This window comes from Myotis myotis, unplaced genomic scaffold (genome assembly GCF_014108235.1).
Source record: "Myotis myotis isolate mMyoMyo1 unplaced genomic scaffold, mMyoMyo1.p scaffold_m19_p_17, whole genome shotgun sequence".
Taxonomy (NCBI): domain Eukaryota; kingdom Metazoa; phylum Chordata; class Mammalia; order Chiroptera; family Vespertilionidae; genus Myotis; species Myotis myotis.
This window is the reverse complement of record NW_023416321.1, coordinates 32,212,677-32,228,520: the sequence shown is the minus strand read 5'-3', so window position 1 is coordinate 32,228,520 and position 15,844 is coordinate 32,212,677. Positions and strand designations below refer to the sequence as shown.

General features: G+C 47.6%; 1 protein-coding gene across 2 annotated transcripts in view; it reads right to left on the bottom strand.

Annotated features, from left to right (window-relative positions):
- Window positions 1-2: 2 nt before the first annotated feature.
- SUPT6H (SPT6 homolog, histone chaperone and transcription elongation factor) overlaps window positions 3-15,844 on the bottom strand; it is a 35,465-nt gene continuing 19,623 nt past the window's right edge. The window contains exons 20-37 of one of the 2 annotated variants that reach the window (XM_036340719.1): window positions 14,560-14,636; window positions 14,170-14,305; window positions 13,755-13,892; window positions 13,509-13,676; window positions 12,232-12,359; window positions 10,914-11,121; window positions 9,624-9,771; window positions 8,609-8,751; window positions 7,468-7,608; window positions 6,246-6,441; window positions 5,618-5,856; window positions 4,706-4,819; window positions 4,412-4,536; window positions 2,731-2,843; window positions 1,934-2,011; window positions 1,675-1,841; window positions 1,086-1,273; window positions 3-798 (exon numbers count right to left, since the gene is read on the bottom strand). In XM_036340719.1, the coding sequence (XP_036196612.1) occupies window positions 612-798; window positions 1,086-1,273; window positions 1,675-1,841; window positions 1,934-2,011; window positions 2,731-2,843; window positions 4,412-4,536; window positions 4,706-4,819; window positions 5,618-5,856; window positions 6,246-6,441; window positions 7,468-7,608; window positions 8,609-8,751; window positions 9,624-9,771; window positions 10,914-11,121; window positions 12,232-12,359; window positions 13,509-13,676; window positions 13,755-13,892; window positions 14,170-14,305; window positions 14,560-14,636 (2,694 nt within the window). In that variant the 3' untranslated portion in view covers window positions 3-611. Of the gene's footprint in view, window positions 799-1,085; window positions 1,274-1,674; window positions 1,842-1,933; window positions 2,012-2,730; window positions 2,844-3,939; window positions 4,181-4,411; window positions 4,537-4,705; window positions 4,820-5,617; window positions 5,857-6,245; window positions 6,442-7,467; window positions 7,609-8,608; window positions 8,752-9,623; window positions 9,772-10,913; window positions 11,122-12,231; window positions 12,360-13,508; window positions 13,677-13,754; window positions 13,893-14,169; window positions 14,306-14,559; window positions 14,637-15,844 lie in introns of those variants that run through there. The other variant, XR_004972886.1, reaches the window with a different exon arrangement.

Here is a 15,844-nt window from a genome sequence, read left to right as displayed (position 1 = left end):
GGCTTTGTCAAGTGCTCTGTAGAAACACTGTTTATTCAAATGACAGGCAGGAAGCAGTGGTGGCAGCAGGTGGGTGAGGGTGGCCAGGAGGGGGCTGGGCAGGTTAGCACTGCAACCCTATGACCCCTGCAATCCCGCTTTGATAGCCACCAAGTTGTTGGCATGAAGGTCAGAAATACTTCCCGTCCTCTTCCTCCTGCCCCAAACTGAATAAATAGCATCTGTCTCCCCACAAGAGCTGGGGGAACTCATGTGCTGAGCTTGCTGCCCGGTCCCAGCCCAGAGTCAGGTAAGGGCAGAAGCTCAAAATGGCTTGTAGGGAAGTAGAATACAAAACTGTTCCACTCTCATCTTCCTCTTCTTCCTCCCTGCCACACTCCCTTCCCAGCCTGGTCCCAGGAGAGGTGGTCGGTGAGGGCCGGGAATGGGAGAATTGTCGCCTAGCGTACACTGAGCTCAAGTTCGAAAGGCCATCCAGCCTGTCACCCACCCAGGCTGACCATCAAAGAGAATGTCACTTCACGCCACTTTATGGACAGAAAAGGAGGGGCAGGGAAGGAGGCAGGCATCTCCCAGCCTCAGAGGTAACCAGAGTCCTGGGAGCAGGCCCCCTACCGATCCATCTCGTCCAAGAGCGGGGTGGCATCGCCAGCAATAGACATGGGGGTGCTTTCAATCATAGGGCTGGGGGACGGCCGAGGTGTCAGCCGCTGCTTCTGTTTCCGCCGCTCAGCCTCCTTCTCCTGAAGCCACTGCTCCGCCATCTTCCCCCAGTCGATGGCTGCATGGCTGTTGGACCTGGAAGAGGGAAGAGGGGCCTTTCAGATTGGAACACTAGAAGGCTCCACGATCACTGGTGAACATCCACCCTTGCAGAAATCGACTTCATACCTATGGTCAGTAGCTGTGGCCAACTGCCACACTGCCCTCTTCTGTTATCTCCCAGAATGCAGTCCTCATGGGAACATCACCTGGGTCATGGCTCTCAGAAGGTCCAGAGCACCTGCCTATGCTAAGCCCCTTAGCCTCTTGACAGCACCTGCCCTTACTAATAATCTGCTCCATGCCACCACCCATATACTTACTTTGGCTGTTGCTGCCGTTGCCGAGAGCTGGAGGAGGGCTGGGGCTGGGCCTGGGCAGACTGTGGGGTGGTGCTGGCCTGTAGCTGGTGGTACTGTGGTGTGGTGATGGGCTGGCTTGGGGTTGTGTAGGAGTAGCTGGGGGTCATTAGTGGTGTGGCCACTGGCTGCTGGGCTGGCGTTGGGAACACCTGGAGAAGAGTGAACAGTTAAATGGGGATGGGTTTGGGGCGTACTCAGAGTTCCCATGAATTTCTGCAAAGCTTTCCAGTTGACCCTCTCCTGAGCAGATAGGGAGGCCAATGGAATGGGACCAGGCACAATAGGGCCTCTGGTCCTGACTAGTTGAGGATTCTAGTGGCTTGAGGGTTCCAAAGATCCCAAGGGCTCTGCAGAAAGATCAGACCTTCTCTTATCCCCTTTCCCCTCAAACGGGCCTGAGGAAAAGGATCATCTGTTGTAGAGAAGGCCCATCTGTGCATAAAGGTGGGCACTGCCAGCAGCCAGTCTATGGACACAGGTTGGTAAAGGATGACTGTTCCCTTTCATTTTCCCCACCCTCCACAGAGAGCTTCCCCTCCAAGCCACGTACGTGGTAAGCGCTACTGCCCCCTCCACTGCCACCATAGCCATACTGGCTGGAGGCCCACTGGGCTGGGGTGGCATTAGGGTTCTGTCCTTGGCCTGTCACAGCAGCAATGGCACTGAACATCTGTGAGGTCATGTTCTGGGGCAAGGCATTCACAGCCCGTGTCAGATCTGTAAGCACAAAGAGGTGGAAGAGGGCACATTAGAGGTGAAAGTCCTAGCTTTATCCCTCTGAGTCACAGTCCTGGGCGGGAGCTCCTTACCTGCAAGGTTGAGGTTAGCTGGAGTAGCATTGATAGAAGCAGGTGTCCGGGTCCTGCTGCTGCTACTGGGAGTGATTCCTACAGGAAATAGGCAGAGTCAGTTATGTTTCTGGTTTCATAATTCAGGGAACTGAAGGAGGCGCTGAGAACAATGAAGCGACACAGGCAAAGTGGATGGAGGAACTTCCCGATGCTAGGGCAGTGATGGCGAACCTACGACACGCGGGTCAGAGGTGACACACGAACTCATGTTTTTGGTTGATTTTTCTTTGTTAAATGGCATTTAAATACATAAAATAAATATCAAAAACATAAGTCTTTGTTTTACTATGGTTGCAAATATCAAAAAATTTCTTTTTTTAAAAAATACATTTTATTGATTTTTTACAGAGAGGAAGGGAGAGGGATAGAGAGTTAGAAACATCGATCAGCCGCCTCTTGCACAACCCCTCCTGGGGGTATGCCCGCAACCAAGGTACATGCCCTTGACCAGAATCGACCTGGGACCCTTCAGTCTGCAGGCTGACGCTCTATCCACTGAGCCAAACTGGTTAGGGCATCAAAAAATTTCTATTATGTGACATGGCACCAGAGTTAAGTTAGGGTTTTTCAAAATGCTGACACGCCGAGCTCAAAAGGTTCGCCATCACTGTGCTAGGAGGTTGGAGCAGAAGGAAGAGAGCTGCAATGACAGCCTGTACCTCACCCCCTTCCACAGAAGGCTAGTTAGTGATACCGTGATTCAGAGCTGACGTATCCCCCCAGCCACAGCCTTGAAGTCAGAGAGCACAACTCACCTGGTACAGGATCCTGGTAATGATCTTTAAACCATCTGAAAAGTCCATTCACAGTTGGGAAGATTTGGCCCCGGTACCGGAATCCTTCTGGAGTCACCGTTACATACTCTATTCTGGGATTTTGGAAGGAAATACGCATCAGATACCACTTGGGGCCAGCCATGAGAACGTGGCCAGAACAGATCTCCACCATGTGAAGTAGTCACACTGGGTGCTAGGGGAAAGAAGAGATGAAAGAGCCGGTCTCTGACCCTGACTTTGGGGAGGGAAGGTGTGCGGAGCAGAGTACAGGCTGCCAGAGGAAGACTTCGGGGGCTGGGCCACCATCCTTGGCCACCATGTGATGGCAGCACCCTGCAGGTGAGGGTGAAACTGAAGCCACAGACAGTCAGGGTTGGAAGAGGTCTCCCAGGGGAGCAAAACACAATTCCCCATGAACTGGAATCTGGAAGTGCGTCTGGAAGGTGGTTAGTCTGCCTTTATTCCACACTGTGCAGACCTGAGCGTGGATAAGAGGATGGGTTCTGGATTCATACCCAGTTCTAGTTCCAGTTTGTCTCTGCTACTCATCACCTAAATGACTGTCTGAAGTTACTAAATACAAATCTTAGCTTCATTTGTAAAACGAGTATAACAGCACTTAAACCTATAGAGTGGGAGTGAAGAATAAATGAGACAGTGCATGTAAAGCACTTATCACACAACACCTAAAATAGCCGTGTGCTCAAAAAAGGACAGCTGTCAACAGACAATGCTAAGTATGACAAAGTTCTCATTTATATTAAACTGAAAGCTATTTCCTAAATCGTCTACTCAAGTGTTCCTTCGGCAACACAAGGAGTCTGTACCCCTTTCCACAAGAAGTTATCACATTGCCTCTGTTCCTGGTTAAAGGTCCCGTTTGCTCAACTGTCCTTATGGGACAGTTTCCAACCCAAAGATCCCTGGCGGTGAACCTCTGAAAACATGATGTCAGAAAAGGCTTCTCAGAAATGAGCACGGTATTTCAGTTGTGCCCAAGACAACGCAGGGTCCAGAGCTTCTTGTCATCTGGCTGCTGAGTCCCTTACTAACATTGCCTGTGCTGTGCATCACGTATAGGCATAGGGATGAGGGCAGAAATGCACAGGCCTTGGCTAAGGGCCAAAGGGAGGATGGGGAGTAGAGAAGGCTGGTATGAGCACTAGAGAGTCCCAGATTAAAGAATACCTAGGAAGGCCAGCCTGTTGGTCAGACAGAAAGGAAGCAGAGCAGGTCAATGGTAGGGAGAAGAGACGCTCTCCTGACCTAGCCCTCCTGTGTGGGGAGAAGTCAGCACAGCATCGCAACAGCAAGCCACTGTGTGCAGAAGCCCTGGCTAGGGTGAAGCAGGCAGTGAAAAGGAGAGACCAGTGTGCAGGCCCATCGTGGACAGCCAGGTGGCCGGAGCATCTGAAGATTCCCATCACTCCTTCGGAGGGGGAGAAGAGGCAAAGGGTTGAGAAAAGCATTTTCTTAGTGAATCTTTGCCTTTTGCCTCTAAATCATCATCCTCTTATCCCACCTCCAACCTCCGCCTCTATTCTAAACAGATAAAAGGCAGTTAGGCAGAACCAGAGAGAGGACTGCTCCAGGGCCTCTGTCTCCCCTGCTAGCCTGTCTGTGGACCCCAGCGGCAGCACCTCTCAGCACCAGTGCTCACCTGGGTTTACCCCGGGGCTGGTATCCCAGTAGGAACTTGCCGGGCAGTTCCTTGCAGGCACAGATGAAATAAGGGATGAAGGTGGGCTTCTCCTTCTTAGTTTTGATGAGCAGCTCCTCTAATTTCTGGGGGTAGAATGAGGGGGAGAGGTTGGGATAACAGCATGCTTGGTAGACAATGTCTGGCGCATACATGTACACCTCCTTCACCAGCTGAGGGACCCCTACACTGAAGGGAAATCATACATTCTTAAGTGACTGGGTGATGTCTTCCCTCAAGGGGCCCTGGGCTCACCTTACGGTCCCCACCGCTGCACTCCTGATAATACTTGTGGTTCAGAAGGTCCCGGGCAAAGGATGCCATGGGCTGAACATAGCGGGCAACAATCTCATCCAAGTCTTCAAATTCCTGTGGGAAGAAGGTAAAGGCCCATGTATCATATCCAGATCTGAGACGCCTGGCCCTTTATCAAATCTACTCAGAATAAAACTCCTGGGAGGGGGTGGACTTCCCAGTCCTGCTGCAGCCTCACTCCATTGCAAAGCCTCTTCAATTTATCCATCTGAGTTGTGCTCAGATTTAAAGCTTACGAGGCACAAAATCATTTAAACTTTGATTCTCCCTGGTGCTTGGGAACAACAGGGAACTTCATGAAATTTCACTCCATTGAAAAAAGGACAGAGAAATTTGATGTGTGTGCACATGCATGTGCCTGCATGTATTTTCTCCTCTTCTTCTACTGGCTCTCTTTAGGTAGTCTACTTTATTTTATTATTATTTTTAAAACATATTTTTACTGATTTCAGAAAGGAAGGGAGAGAAATAGAAATATCAATGATGAGAGAGAATCACTGATCGGCTGCCTCCTGCAGGCCCCACACTGGGGACTGAGCCTGAAACCCTGGCATGTGCCCTGACCAGGAATGGAACAGTGACCTCTGATTCATAGGTCAACACAACCACTGAGCCATGCCGGTTGGGCTTTAGGTAGTCTATTTTAAAATTTGGAGGACAGGGACGAAGGGCAAATATACAAAATTAATATCAAATGACTTATTTCACAACCAACCTCCTATTTGGTGTTCTATGTAGCTAAAATACACGCATGTAATGCATACAGGTTACTAGTGTTAGGTGAAGTGGCCAGAAATGGCTTGTTTCTGAGGCAGGCGTGGGGATGGATAGTGAGTGAGGGCTGGCTCTTACCTCACTGTTGATCCACAGGGTGGCTCCCAGGCTGAATGCATTTTCCTTGCCCTCTTCCCGCACGTCCACATGCTGGTAGATGCCGTCACTGACCTTCCAGGTCACTGTCAGGTGATTTTCGCCCTTGCTGCTTGGTCGGATGATAACATCTCCCTGGTCCATAGTCTCCATCATCTTTTCTGCTTGTTTGAAATTTATATTATGGAAGGATGGATGTGCAATTACCCGCTTGATATATGCTGAAGAGGGCAGGAAAGAAGTACAGATCAGGTGATGGGACTGGGAACCAATAGCAATGGGACAAACCATGGCTTAACTTCTGGCCCCCTATTGAATTCTGAGACTCTTCTAACCTCTCTGGGCCTGGACTTTCTGATGTAAAGATGTGTTCACCGGGGTTCCTAGGGTACTGACAGGAGTCACATGCACTAGCAAAGAAAATGTGACCCAAGAAAACTCTGGTTTCCAGCCCTGCCAATGACTCCCTTTTGATGCCTCTGGGCCTCAGCACCTCCAAGCTGAGCACTCACTCCCATCGGGAGGCTGAGCAAGGGGAACTGCCATTAGCACATACATCCTGGAGAGCGAGCTGCCAAGACCTCGGTGCACAGGTGTGGTGGGCACTCACTGGTCCGCTGTTGTTTCCGCTTCATGTCCTCCTCCTGCTTGTGGTCTGCTGCTTCAGCATCAAAGTCATAGTAGGTGTCCTTGGGCAGTTTCCACTCATTGTTCCTGTCCATGAGGTCTGAGGTGCGGCAGGTCAGGTCTGCGCTAAACTTCTCGATGTCAATCTTCATGATGCGGCAGTGAACAGTCATTCCCACCTAGATCCACAGAATATGTGAGCTGGAAGGGACAAAGATGATCTAGCCCGATACCCTATTTTACAAATCAAAGTTCAGGCAGAAAGATGAAGTGACTTGCCCAAAGACAGCCACCTACTGAATAGCAGATGAGTTCAGGGTTGAGTCTGATCTGCAGACTACTGGCTGTGTCTTGTAGATGCCTCTTCCTCTAGACAGGAAAACCACCTGGAGTCTACTGGGGTTTAGCCTGTTACTGGCACTATTCTCTTCTCCCTTAAAGTTGCCTTGTTACTGCTCCTAGGAGGTGGCCAAAGTCTGGCTGCCCTTTTTGGAGGGGAAGGAAAATAAGAGCTGGTTTTTAGACTTTATCCTTGACTTGAGTGAACCCATCTGTCTCAACAGTGGCAAAAGCCAGTCACTCTGCACAGCTCTCCTTTTGAAACTCTCCCTAGCCTCATTTATCAGGAACAGAGTCTTTGCCCAGCCTTCCCAAGTCCACAGTTCTCGGGTTCACAACACTTAGAACCAGAGAATTGGCAGATCCAGGACCAGCCATGTTACAACTGAGTAATCCTGGAAAAGGCACTTGAATTTCTCTTAGAAGAGAAGGAAATAGTCCTTCCCCATCAGGCAGTGAGATTAGAGACAACATATGTAAAAGTCAAGTGCTGGTGCCTAGTGTGTATATACATAATTAATGGCAGGAGAATACTAGAACCGAAAGGGAACTTGGCTTTGTGTCTCGCAGCTTTTAATGCTGTGCCCTGCTTCCTGCCCCTTGGACTAAATCACAGGTTCCCACACAGGAAGCGAAAGCCCTCTCCCAAAGGGCTGGCAACTTGAAGTTTCACAAGGCAGAGAACAAAAGCACTCAAATGCTTCTTGCCCTGGCTTCTTTCAGCTAGTTATAAATCCCCCTGAAATTCTCGCCCTACCAGCAGCCACTGGGAACACAGCCTAACTTCTGGTGTGAACAGCCCAATGTTAACGAGAGCCCAATTTAGGCAGCTGAAAATTGATGCCTTTGCCTAGTCATTCATCTACCTTCACTCGCTCCTCTGGCCGCTTTACCACTTTGTCACTGAGGAATTTGGTGGGGATGAAGCCGGTCACACCATTGTCTAGCCGTGTTTTGACACCAATAGCCTGGCCTGGGCATGAACCGCTGTCGAAGTGGTTCCAGACCTAAAGAGAGCATCAGGAGAGAAGCTGATCATTAAGATTCTGGAGATGACACATTCAGAAGAGCTGCCAAGGGTGTTATAATTTATTTTACCACTGACACCCGGTACCGTGGTCTGAAAACACAATGAGTTAGCCACTTCCTGCCAACATAAAATGTGAAGTTCCCCAATGTTATTTGACTCATAACTCATGTTTGGCACCACTGGCCATCAGATCAATCTTTTATGTTAACCTAACCTATACATTCTAGCTGAAACGGAGGCCCCTCTCTCCCATTTTGTTCTGACCTCATGGGCATGAGAAACATCAATGTCAGTCTCCTTAGAACTCATTTCAGTGAACCAGTTGCCCCTTGGCTTTCTATACATTCTGGACAAATCCCAACAGCTTCTTTTATTGGGTAAATTGGGAAATGGTCTTTTATAGTCTGCCTAACATTTGAAGACCCAGAAAAAGCTTTCAGGTGGCTTTAATGAGTTCTGACCATGAAAAAAGGCAGATGATGTCTAGAAGAATGTGGGAAAAATTAAAAATGTGTTTGGAGAACAAAAAAATGAAAGGGAGTCTCTAACTAGTATAGGGACACTGTGCCTAACCCTGCAGGGAAGAAATGCATGTCCTCATATCTCTAATCTGGTTGAGCTAGATGCCCAGAGAATGGGAAATGCCCAGAGGATTCAGGGCTGAGCCAGAGTAGAAAAAAGCATATAGATAATTTCTTTTTTCTTTTTTTTTTTTTTTTTTAACACAAAGGCAATTTATTTATTTTTTTTTAATTAATTTATTTTTTTTTATTATTAGTTAAGGCATATAGATAATTTCTGACTAGCATATGGAGGGACTTCATGTTAGACCTGTGTATGTTCCAGTCCTCTTCCTTCTTCGTGTATTCATTTGGTAAAGCATTATCTAAACACTCCTGCTTTCCTATTCCTTTTGAGGGCACTAAGACCATTAACTCAAAGAAATTCAGTGACCATGGTAACACTGCAGCACATACCTCACTTAGTTCGGGGAAATTGTCCTGCTGACAGAAGGGGCACTGCCATAGCCCTGTCTCATCGTTTCGGATTGCCTGGTCGTAGCTCTCACCCTGTGGACGCCTATGGGCAATGCCAGTGACGTTGCAGATGATGAGCTTTCCTGGAGGAAGGGGTGAGAACAGGGAAGAACAGGGAAGAACAGGTTGAGAGAACTGGAGAGGCGACTTCTTCCCACCACCTTTTAATGACAGAACACTTGTCTTATAGCATCTGAACTGATTTCTCTTGCATCTTTGAAAAGGGAGGTCTTCCCTCGATTTGATGACATGGGAAAATGAGGCTTTTAAAAGTGAATTCAGCCGAAACCGGTTTGGCTCAGTGGATAGAGCATCGGCCTACGGACTGAAAGGTCCCAGGTTCGATTCCGGTCAAGAGCATGTACCTGGGTTGCGGGCATATCCCCAGTGGGAGATGTGCAGGAGGCAGCTGATCGATGTTTCTCTCTCATCGATGTTTCTAACTCTCTATCTCTCTCCCTTTCTTTCTGTAAAAAAATCAATAAAATATATTTAAAAATAAATAAATAAATAAAAGTGAATTCATAAGATTCCACAGCAGGTTAAAAACATAATGTGATCCTGAACTCAGTTTTGACTTCCAGTCTAGTGCTCTATAATCTTTTTTTTTAAAAAATATGTTTATTGATATTTTTTTAAGAGAGGAAGGGAGAGGGAGAGAGAAACATTGATCAGCTGCCTCTTGCACACCCCCTACTGGGATTGAGCCCACAACCCAGGCACATGCCTTGAATGGGAATGAAACTGGTAACAGTTTAGTGCATTGGATAATGCTTAACCAACTGAGCTGCACTGGCCAGGATAGGGCTCTATAATCTTTCTGAAAGCTCCCCTGGTATAGTAAAAAACCTGCCTCATTCTGTTGGAATCATTGTTTGATTTACATGTGTACAGTAAGCACATATTCCTCACCCCTACATATCCTCCTCCACTTAAAAACAGATCCAGAATTTACCAATGTAGAAGGTCTCTGGTGTTTCTTTGGTTAACATATTGAAGATTTCCTCTGTGTTGGGAGAGCGGTAGGCTGTCCGGAGGTCCTTATACCGACAGCTCAGCTCTGCCCGGATGTCGTACAGGGTGATGTGTTTATCACCATATCCCTAGGGAAGAAGCCCATTATCAAGAAGAGCCTTGAACCTGTTCCCCAACCTGAGCCTGAGTCTTCCATAGAAAGGAGTAAGCCAGGTGGTTCCTGTCAGGGCTTCTCTTTCCCCTAAGACAGTGGTCGGCAAACTCATTAGTCAACAGAGCCAAATATCAACAGTACAACGATTAAAATTTCTTTTGAGAGCCAAATTTTTTAAACTTAAACTATATAGGTAGGTACACTGTTATTAACTTAATTAGGGTCCTCCTAAGGCTTAGGAAGAGCCACACTCATGGGGCCAAAGAGCTTCATGTGGCTCGAGAGCTGCAGTTTGTCGACCACTGCCCTAAGACAGTGGTTCTCAACCTTCTGGCCCTTTAAATACAGTTCCTCATGTTGTGACCCAACCATAAAATTATTTTCGTTGCTACTTCATAATGGTAATGTTGCTACTGTTATGAATCGTAATGTAAATATCTGATATGCAGGATGGTCTTAGGCGACCCCTGTGATAGGGTCGTTTGACCGCCAAAGGGGTCGTGACCCACAGGTTGAGAACCGCTGCCCCAAGATTAACTAAAGGTTTTCAAACCTTTTCCTACCCATGGAACACTGGTCTATGATAAAAGGGCTTCACAGAACCCCAATGTATAACAGATAAACACGAGGCTGCACTGTTGGCAAGGAGGAGGAGGGCCTAGGAAGAAACTCTACTACTGAGCCCCTGCAAGCTTCCTCCCACCCCCATAATGAGCGTAGTGGCCTTGGCTCCTTAACAAGTAAACTGAAAACTTCTTTGAGAAACCCAGAACGGCACATGGGGGGGAGAGAAGAGAAAATCAGGTTTCTCACACCAATAGTATTGGGGATTTCTCTGAAGACTTGCTGCCCGAGACCTCCCAACCATGCCACTTGGGATGGCTTTTATGCCAGGCTCTTTACAACAAGGGTCCTCAAACTTTTTAAACAGGGGGCCAGTTCACTGTCCCTCAGACCATTGGAGGGCCAGACTATAGTTTAAAAAAAAACTATGAACAAATTCCTATGCACACAGCGGCGGCAAAAACACCCGGCGGGCCGGATAAATGTTTTCAGCGGGCCGCATGTGGTCCGCGGGCCGTAGTTTGAGGACCCCTGCTCTACACTGTCACCCACCTGCCTCTCCAGTTCTTCCGCAAAGGCATCCAGGTCTAGGTCTTTGAGTCGCTCTGGGTTTTCCAAGATCTCTTCAAGGGCTCCTGCAGGATTGGCATCTTCAGCTGATTCATCATATTCCAGAGCATCCACTGCCATCTTCCTGGCCCACTCATAGGTCTCAGGATGGACTCGAGAACCATCAAGGACTTCAATATATGAGTCAGTGCTAAAGGAAAGGCAGAAAAGGGGCAGGATATAAAACAAGAAGCTTCTAATAACAGTCCAAATGTCCACCAATAGGGAACTGGTAAATAAATTAGGGTACCTCCATACAATGGAATACTATACAGCCATTAAAAAGAATGAGGTAGATCTATGTGTGCTGACATGGAAAAATGGCCATGATATATTGATATGTGAAAAATGCACTGCAAAACACTATGAACCAAATGATCCCATTTTTGCAGTAAATGGGTAGTTAGTAAATGCATAGCAAAAATAAAATTTAGAAAAGTTGCAGTATACATCAATCGTTATAGTAGTTATCTCTGGGGGGTGGGATTATGGGGGACTTCCACTTTCTGCATAAATTCCTATATGTTGAATTTTATACAATGAACTTATATGAGTCTCTTAATAAGATAAAGCAAAAAGGGGGAAAAGACCTTTGAGAATTTGCTGACAGCTATTTTCCCCCATAAAGCCTTCCCAGGCTGGTCTTGCCCGTGCACTCACATGGACCTATGTTATTCGTGGAGTGTTACAGCAAAGCTGGGTGGAAAATGAAGTTTTAGAACTTGAGCCTATTTCCCCACTGATTTCCATTACTGAATGAGGAGCTATGTGCCCGTGGAAAAGATCCTCCAAAGACTGAGTTGATAACTTCTGGAGAGGAAGAGGTCAATAGTGAAGTCCAAAGTTCAAGTGAATAGAACTTTCTCTCAATAACATCATCTCAAAACATACTGAATCACTTCCCCCCTTCCTTACTTCCTCATATCCCCACTCCTTTTCCATTGCTCCTGCTATTCCCACCCTTACAAGCCACGACACACCACAGCAACAACAAATTTGTGTTTAATGAATAAAATCTTATGTTTTCCGTTCTTAATTTATAAACTAAGTTGGTTCTTATGTTTCTCTCACAAAAAAACTTCACATAATTGAACTGATCTTTTCCATAGGTCAGAAGCTCTTGACTGAATAAAGTTTCCTCACTTTTAAAACATTTCCTAATTTAAATAGGCTTGTGGCCCTTTGGCAGCCCTAATCCCCTCAAGTCCCCAAATAAAACCCAAGGGATTTCCTCCTGGTTTATCCAGGCAGAGGGCATCACCTGTCCCCTAGGGAGGCTGTGTCGATCTTCAGGAAGCCAGCACAATTCATGAAGACTTTGGGACCCATGTGGCACATGGTAACCAGCTGGGTCCGGCTCTCGAGCCTGGTGTTGTTCTGCTTCAGGATCTAGGGGAGAGGTCTGGAGTGAGCCAGAGCAGTGGGCAGGCCCCACCTCCCAGCCTGCTTTCAGGTTCCTGGGAAAGCTTCCTGGTAGGAACTCTGTCCCTACAGCCCACTATCTAAATGAGCACTATACCAGACTATCTGCTACTAAAAATTTATTTTACTTATTTATTTTTTATTGTGAGAGTGCATTTATTAAAGCTGGGAACTGAAAGAAGGAAGGGCTTAGGACAGAAGCAGCAACAGGAGAGCCCAGGCTGGGCTGCTTTGGCTCACTGGAAAGTCAGAGAAAAGGGGGTCTTGGAGACAGGTTTAGAGGTTAGCCTGGGACGAGATGCCACTGCCCTTTGCTTCCTGGTTGCAAGTGGTATGGAGACCTTTAGAGTTTAGGAGATGCACACCTCAGAGGGAAGAAAGGTGTGGGCATGCTCCTGGGAGGGATAGCACACTAAAAAATTGTTTTAATGAACTACTTTATAATGTATGGCTTAAAAGTTGATAGCCCTAGCCGGTTTGGCTCAGTGGATAGAGCGTCAGCCTGTGAACCAAAGGGTCCTGGATTTAATTCCAGTCAAGGGCACGTACCTTGGTTGCAGGCTCCTCCCTAGCCCGGGGCCCCTAGGTGGGGTGCATGCAGGAGGCAACCATTCGATGTGTTTCTCTCACATCGATATTTCTGTCTTTCGCTCTCTCTTCCACTCTCTCTAAAAATCAATGGAAAAACATCGAGGATAAAAAAAAAAGTTAATGATAAAACATATATTCAAGTACCCATCACTCACCTTAAAAAATATTACCACCAATACTTTTGAATTTCCCTGCATATGCCTGATTGAAATCCTTTCCTTTCCCATTGGGAAAAACGCCATTACCCTGAGGTTTGTGTTGAGTACTCTCTCACCTTCTTCCAACTATTTTCAATCACGGCTTATGGCTATTTTTCCCATGAGTCACTATAGTAAAATAGTGAAGAGCATAGCTGTGGCCACCTGGTCTGAAGTCTGACTCTGACTCTCACTAGCTGGATGACTCTGGACAAGTTCCTATACCTCTCTGAACTTGGTCTTCTTGTCAAATCATACTGGCAAGTATAAAGTATATAGGCTCAAGGATATGGAACTTCTCCTATTTTCTGATTCAATTCAATCCTACCTTTAGAAGATGTGTTCCTTTTCGAGGTCCCAGGCCACACACATACTGGATCAAGGCCTGGCTATAAGGGTGGGCAATGGCACGGTTGACATCGACCCCAACCTCATTGACTCGGTTGATAAATTCACAGTACAAGGCATTGAGCAGCTCTTCTTTCACCACATGCTCCTGTTGATACACAGCAGGCAGGGATAAGGTTACTGTGCAATTCTTCCCACCCACGCCTGCCTGGCAAATCCTACTCACCTGCAAAGGGTGAAACTTGAGACACAGGATGTCTTCATCAGAGCTGCACACCTGGGCAAATTCAATCAGAGGGTCCTGGATGCGCCGGGCCAGGGAGACGGCCTGTCTCAGCACTGGAGGATAATCCCGGAACTCTGCCTAGAGTCAAACAAAGGTTAGCAGGGCCATAAAGTCCCCTTAGTGCCAAGAGCAAGAGAAAAATCAAAACTGATCTAACTCTAAGTCACTTTCTCCTTTCCTCTGGGACTGCTTTTTTGGGACCAATTTGATCTCTGAGGCTCCCAGTCTGAAACAGGACTGAATGGAATGCCTCGAATGGATTAAGTGCCCTGGTAACCTTTGCTTCCCTATTAAATCTCTCTGGGACTGATAGCTCTTGGCTGTTCAGGTCCCAAGGGTAGGGCTCTGGCATTACCTCTGATTTCTTGCTGTTCATATAGAGAATGGCCAACTCGTTGTCAACCAGCTCCACCCCAATAGAGGAAAGCTGTTGGCCCTGGTCCAGCTCATGCACAATGCGCTTCACATCCTCAATCAACATCTGGGCGTCCCTGGAGAAATAAGAGGTGTTAATCAGGGCTATTTCTGCACAATTTCTCATGGATGTACAGTCTCATGGCTGGGATATGGGGAAGGGCTGTGGGGGAGGAGAGAGCTCTGAAGACAAAGAAGTACAATATTCCCAGGGATACCCCCTTTTGGGATGGGGTATTATCAAGGATCTACACAGGCACATGCCAGATCCAACAATAAAAGATGAGTGACATTAAATCAGGCCTAGCCCAGTCATCTGGTGCCCTCCTACCTATTCTCTCCTGCGACTGTCACCACATGAGGCTTTTTGTTCAGAAGAAATTTCTTCAGGGTTTCAATGTCTTGAGCCTGGATTGAAAGAAAATTGGAGTTAAATGGCTCCGAAGACAGGGAGATTTCAGGAATTTCCCTCTCCCTAAGTAGCTCAGCACCTTACAAGACCAGAGAATAATATGTCATACGCTGTCGAACTGGGAAACAAAATAATGGGATTATAGGATCTCTGGTTGTAATCCTATATAATAAAAGCCTAATATGCAAATTGTCCCCTTGACTGGGAGTTTGACCGGGAGTTTGAATGCTCGCTATGATGTGTGCTGACCACCAGGGGGTGGTGTGGAACATGGCGGGTGTCGGATGGGCCCCGATGAGCGGAACCATAGTGGGATGGTGGAGCAGATGAGTGGGCAGCACCAGGCCAAGGCGGGTGTGAGCGGGGTGACCAGCAGTGGCAGCGGGGGACAGGGCTGCTACCCAGCTCCCAGGTGCTGACGGAGCCAGGCGGGGGCCTGATGACTCAGACGGAGCAGGCATGCAGGGGCCTGGGGGCCCAGGTGCTGCCCAGGGCCCAGAGATCAGCTGGGACCTGACCTTCCATGCCAGACGCTTGTGCTTTGATCACCGGCCAGGCCTAGGGACCTCACCCGTGCATGAATTTCGTGCACTGGGCCTCTAGTATTTTATATCTGTTAATAGTTTCTAAGGTTATTATATTACTAGAGGCCTGGTGCACGAAATTCATTCGGGGGGCGGGGGGGGGGGGGTCTCTCACCCTGGCCTGCACCTTCTCCAATCTGGGACCCCTCAGGGGATATCTGCCGGTTTAGGCCCAATCCCACTGGCAGTTGGACATTCCTCTCGCAATCCAGGACCACTGGCTCCTAACCGCTCACCTGCCTGCCTGCCTGATGGCCCCTAACTGCCCTCCCCTGCTGGCCTGATCACCCCTCACTGTTCTCCCCTGCCGGCCTTATTGCCCTTAACCGCCTCTGCCTCAGCCCCTGCCACCATGGCTTTGTCCGGAAGAATGTCCGGAAGATGTCTGGCCTAATTAGCATATTACCCTTTTATTAGTATAGATGGCTTATACTTGGGTTGTGGTTAACTGAAAATACTTTACTTTGCCTTAATATAAACTACTACCTAGCATTCAGGGCTACTCTTACCTCCTCTGCAAGAGTTTTATTTCTTTGTTTAGTTGTTTGTTAAAAATTAATTTTTAGAATGGGCACTCTCAACAAAATTTAAAGATACCATTAAGGTTAAAAAAATCAGAA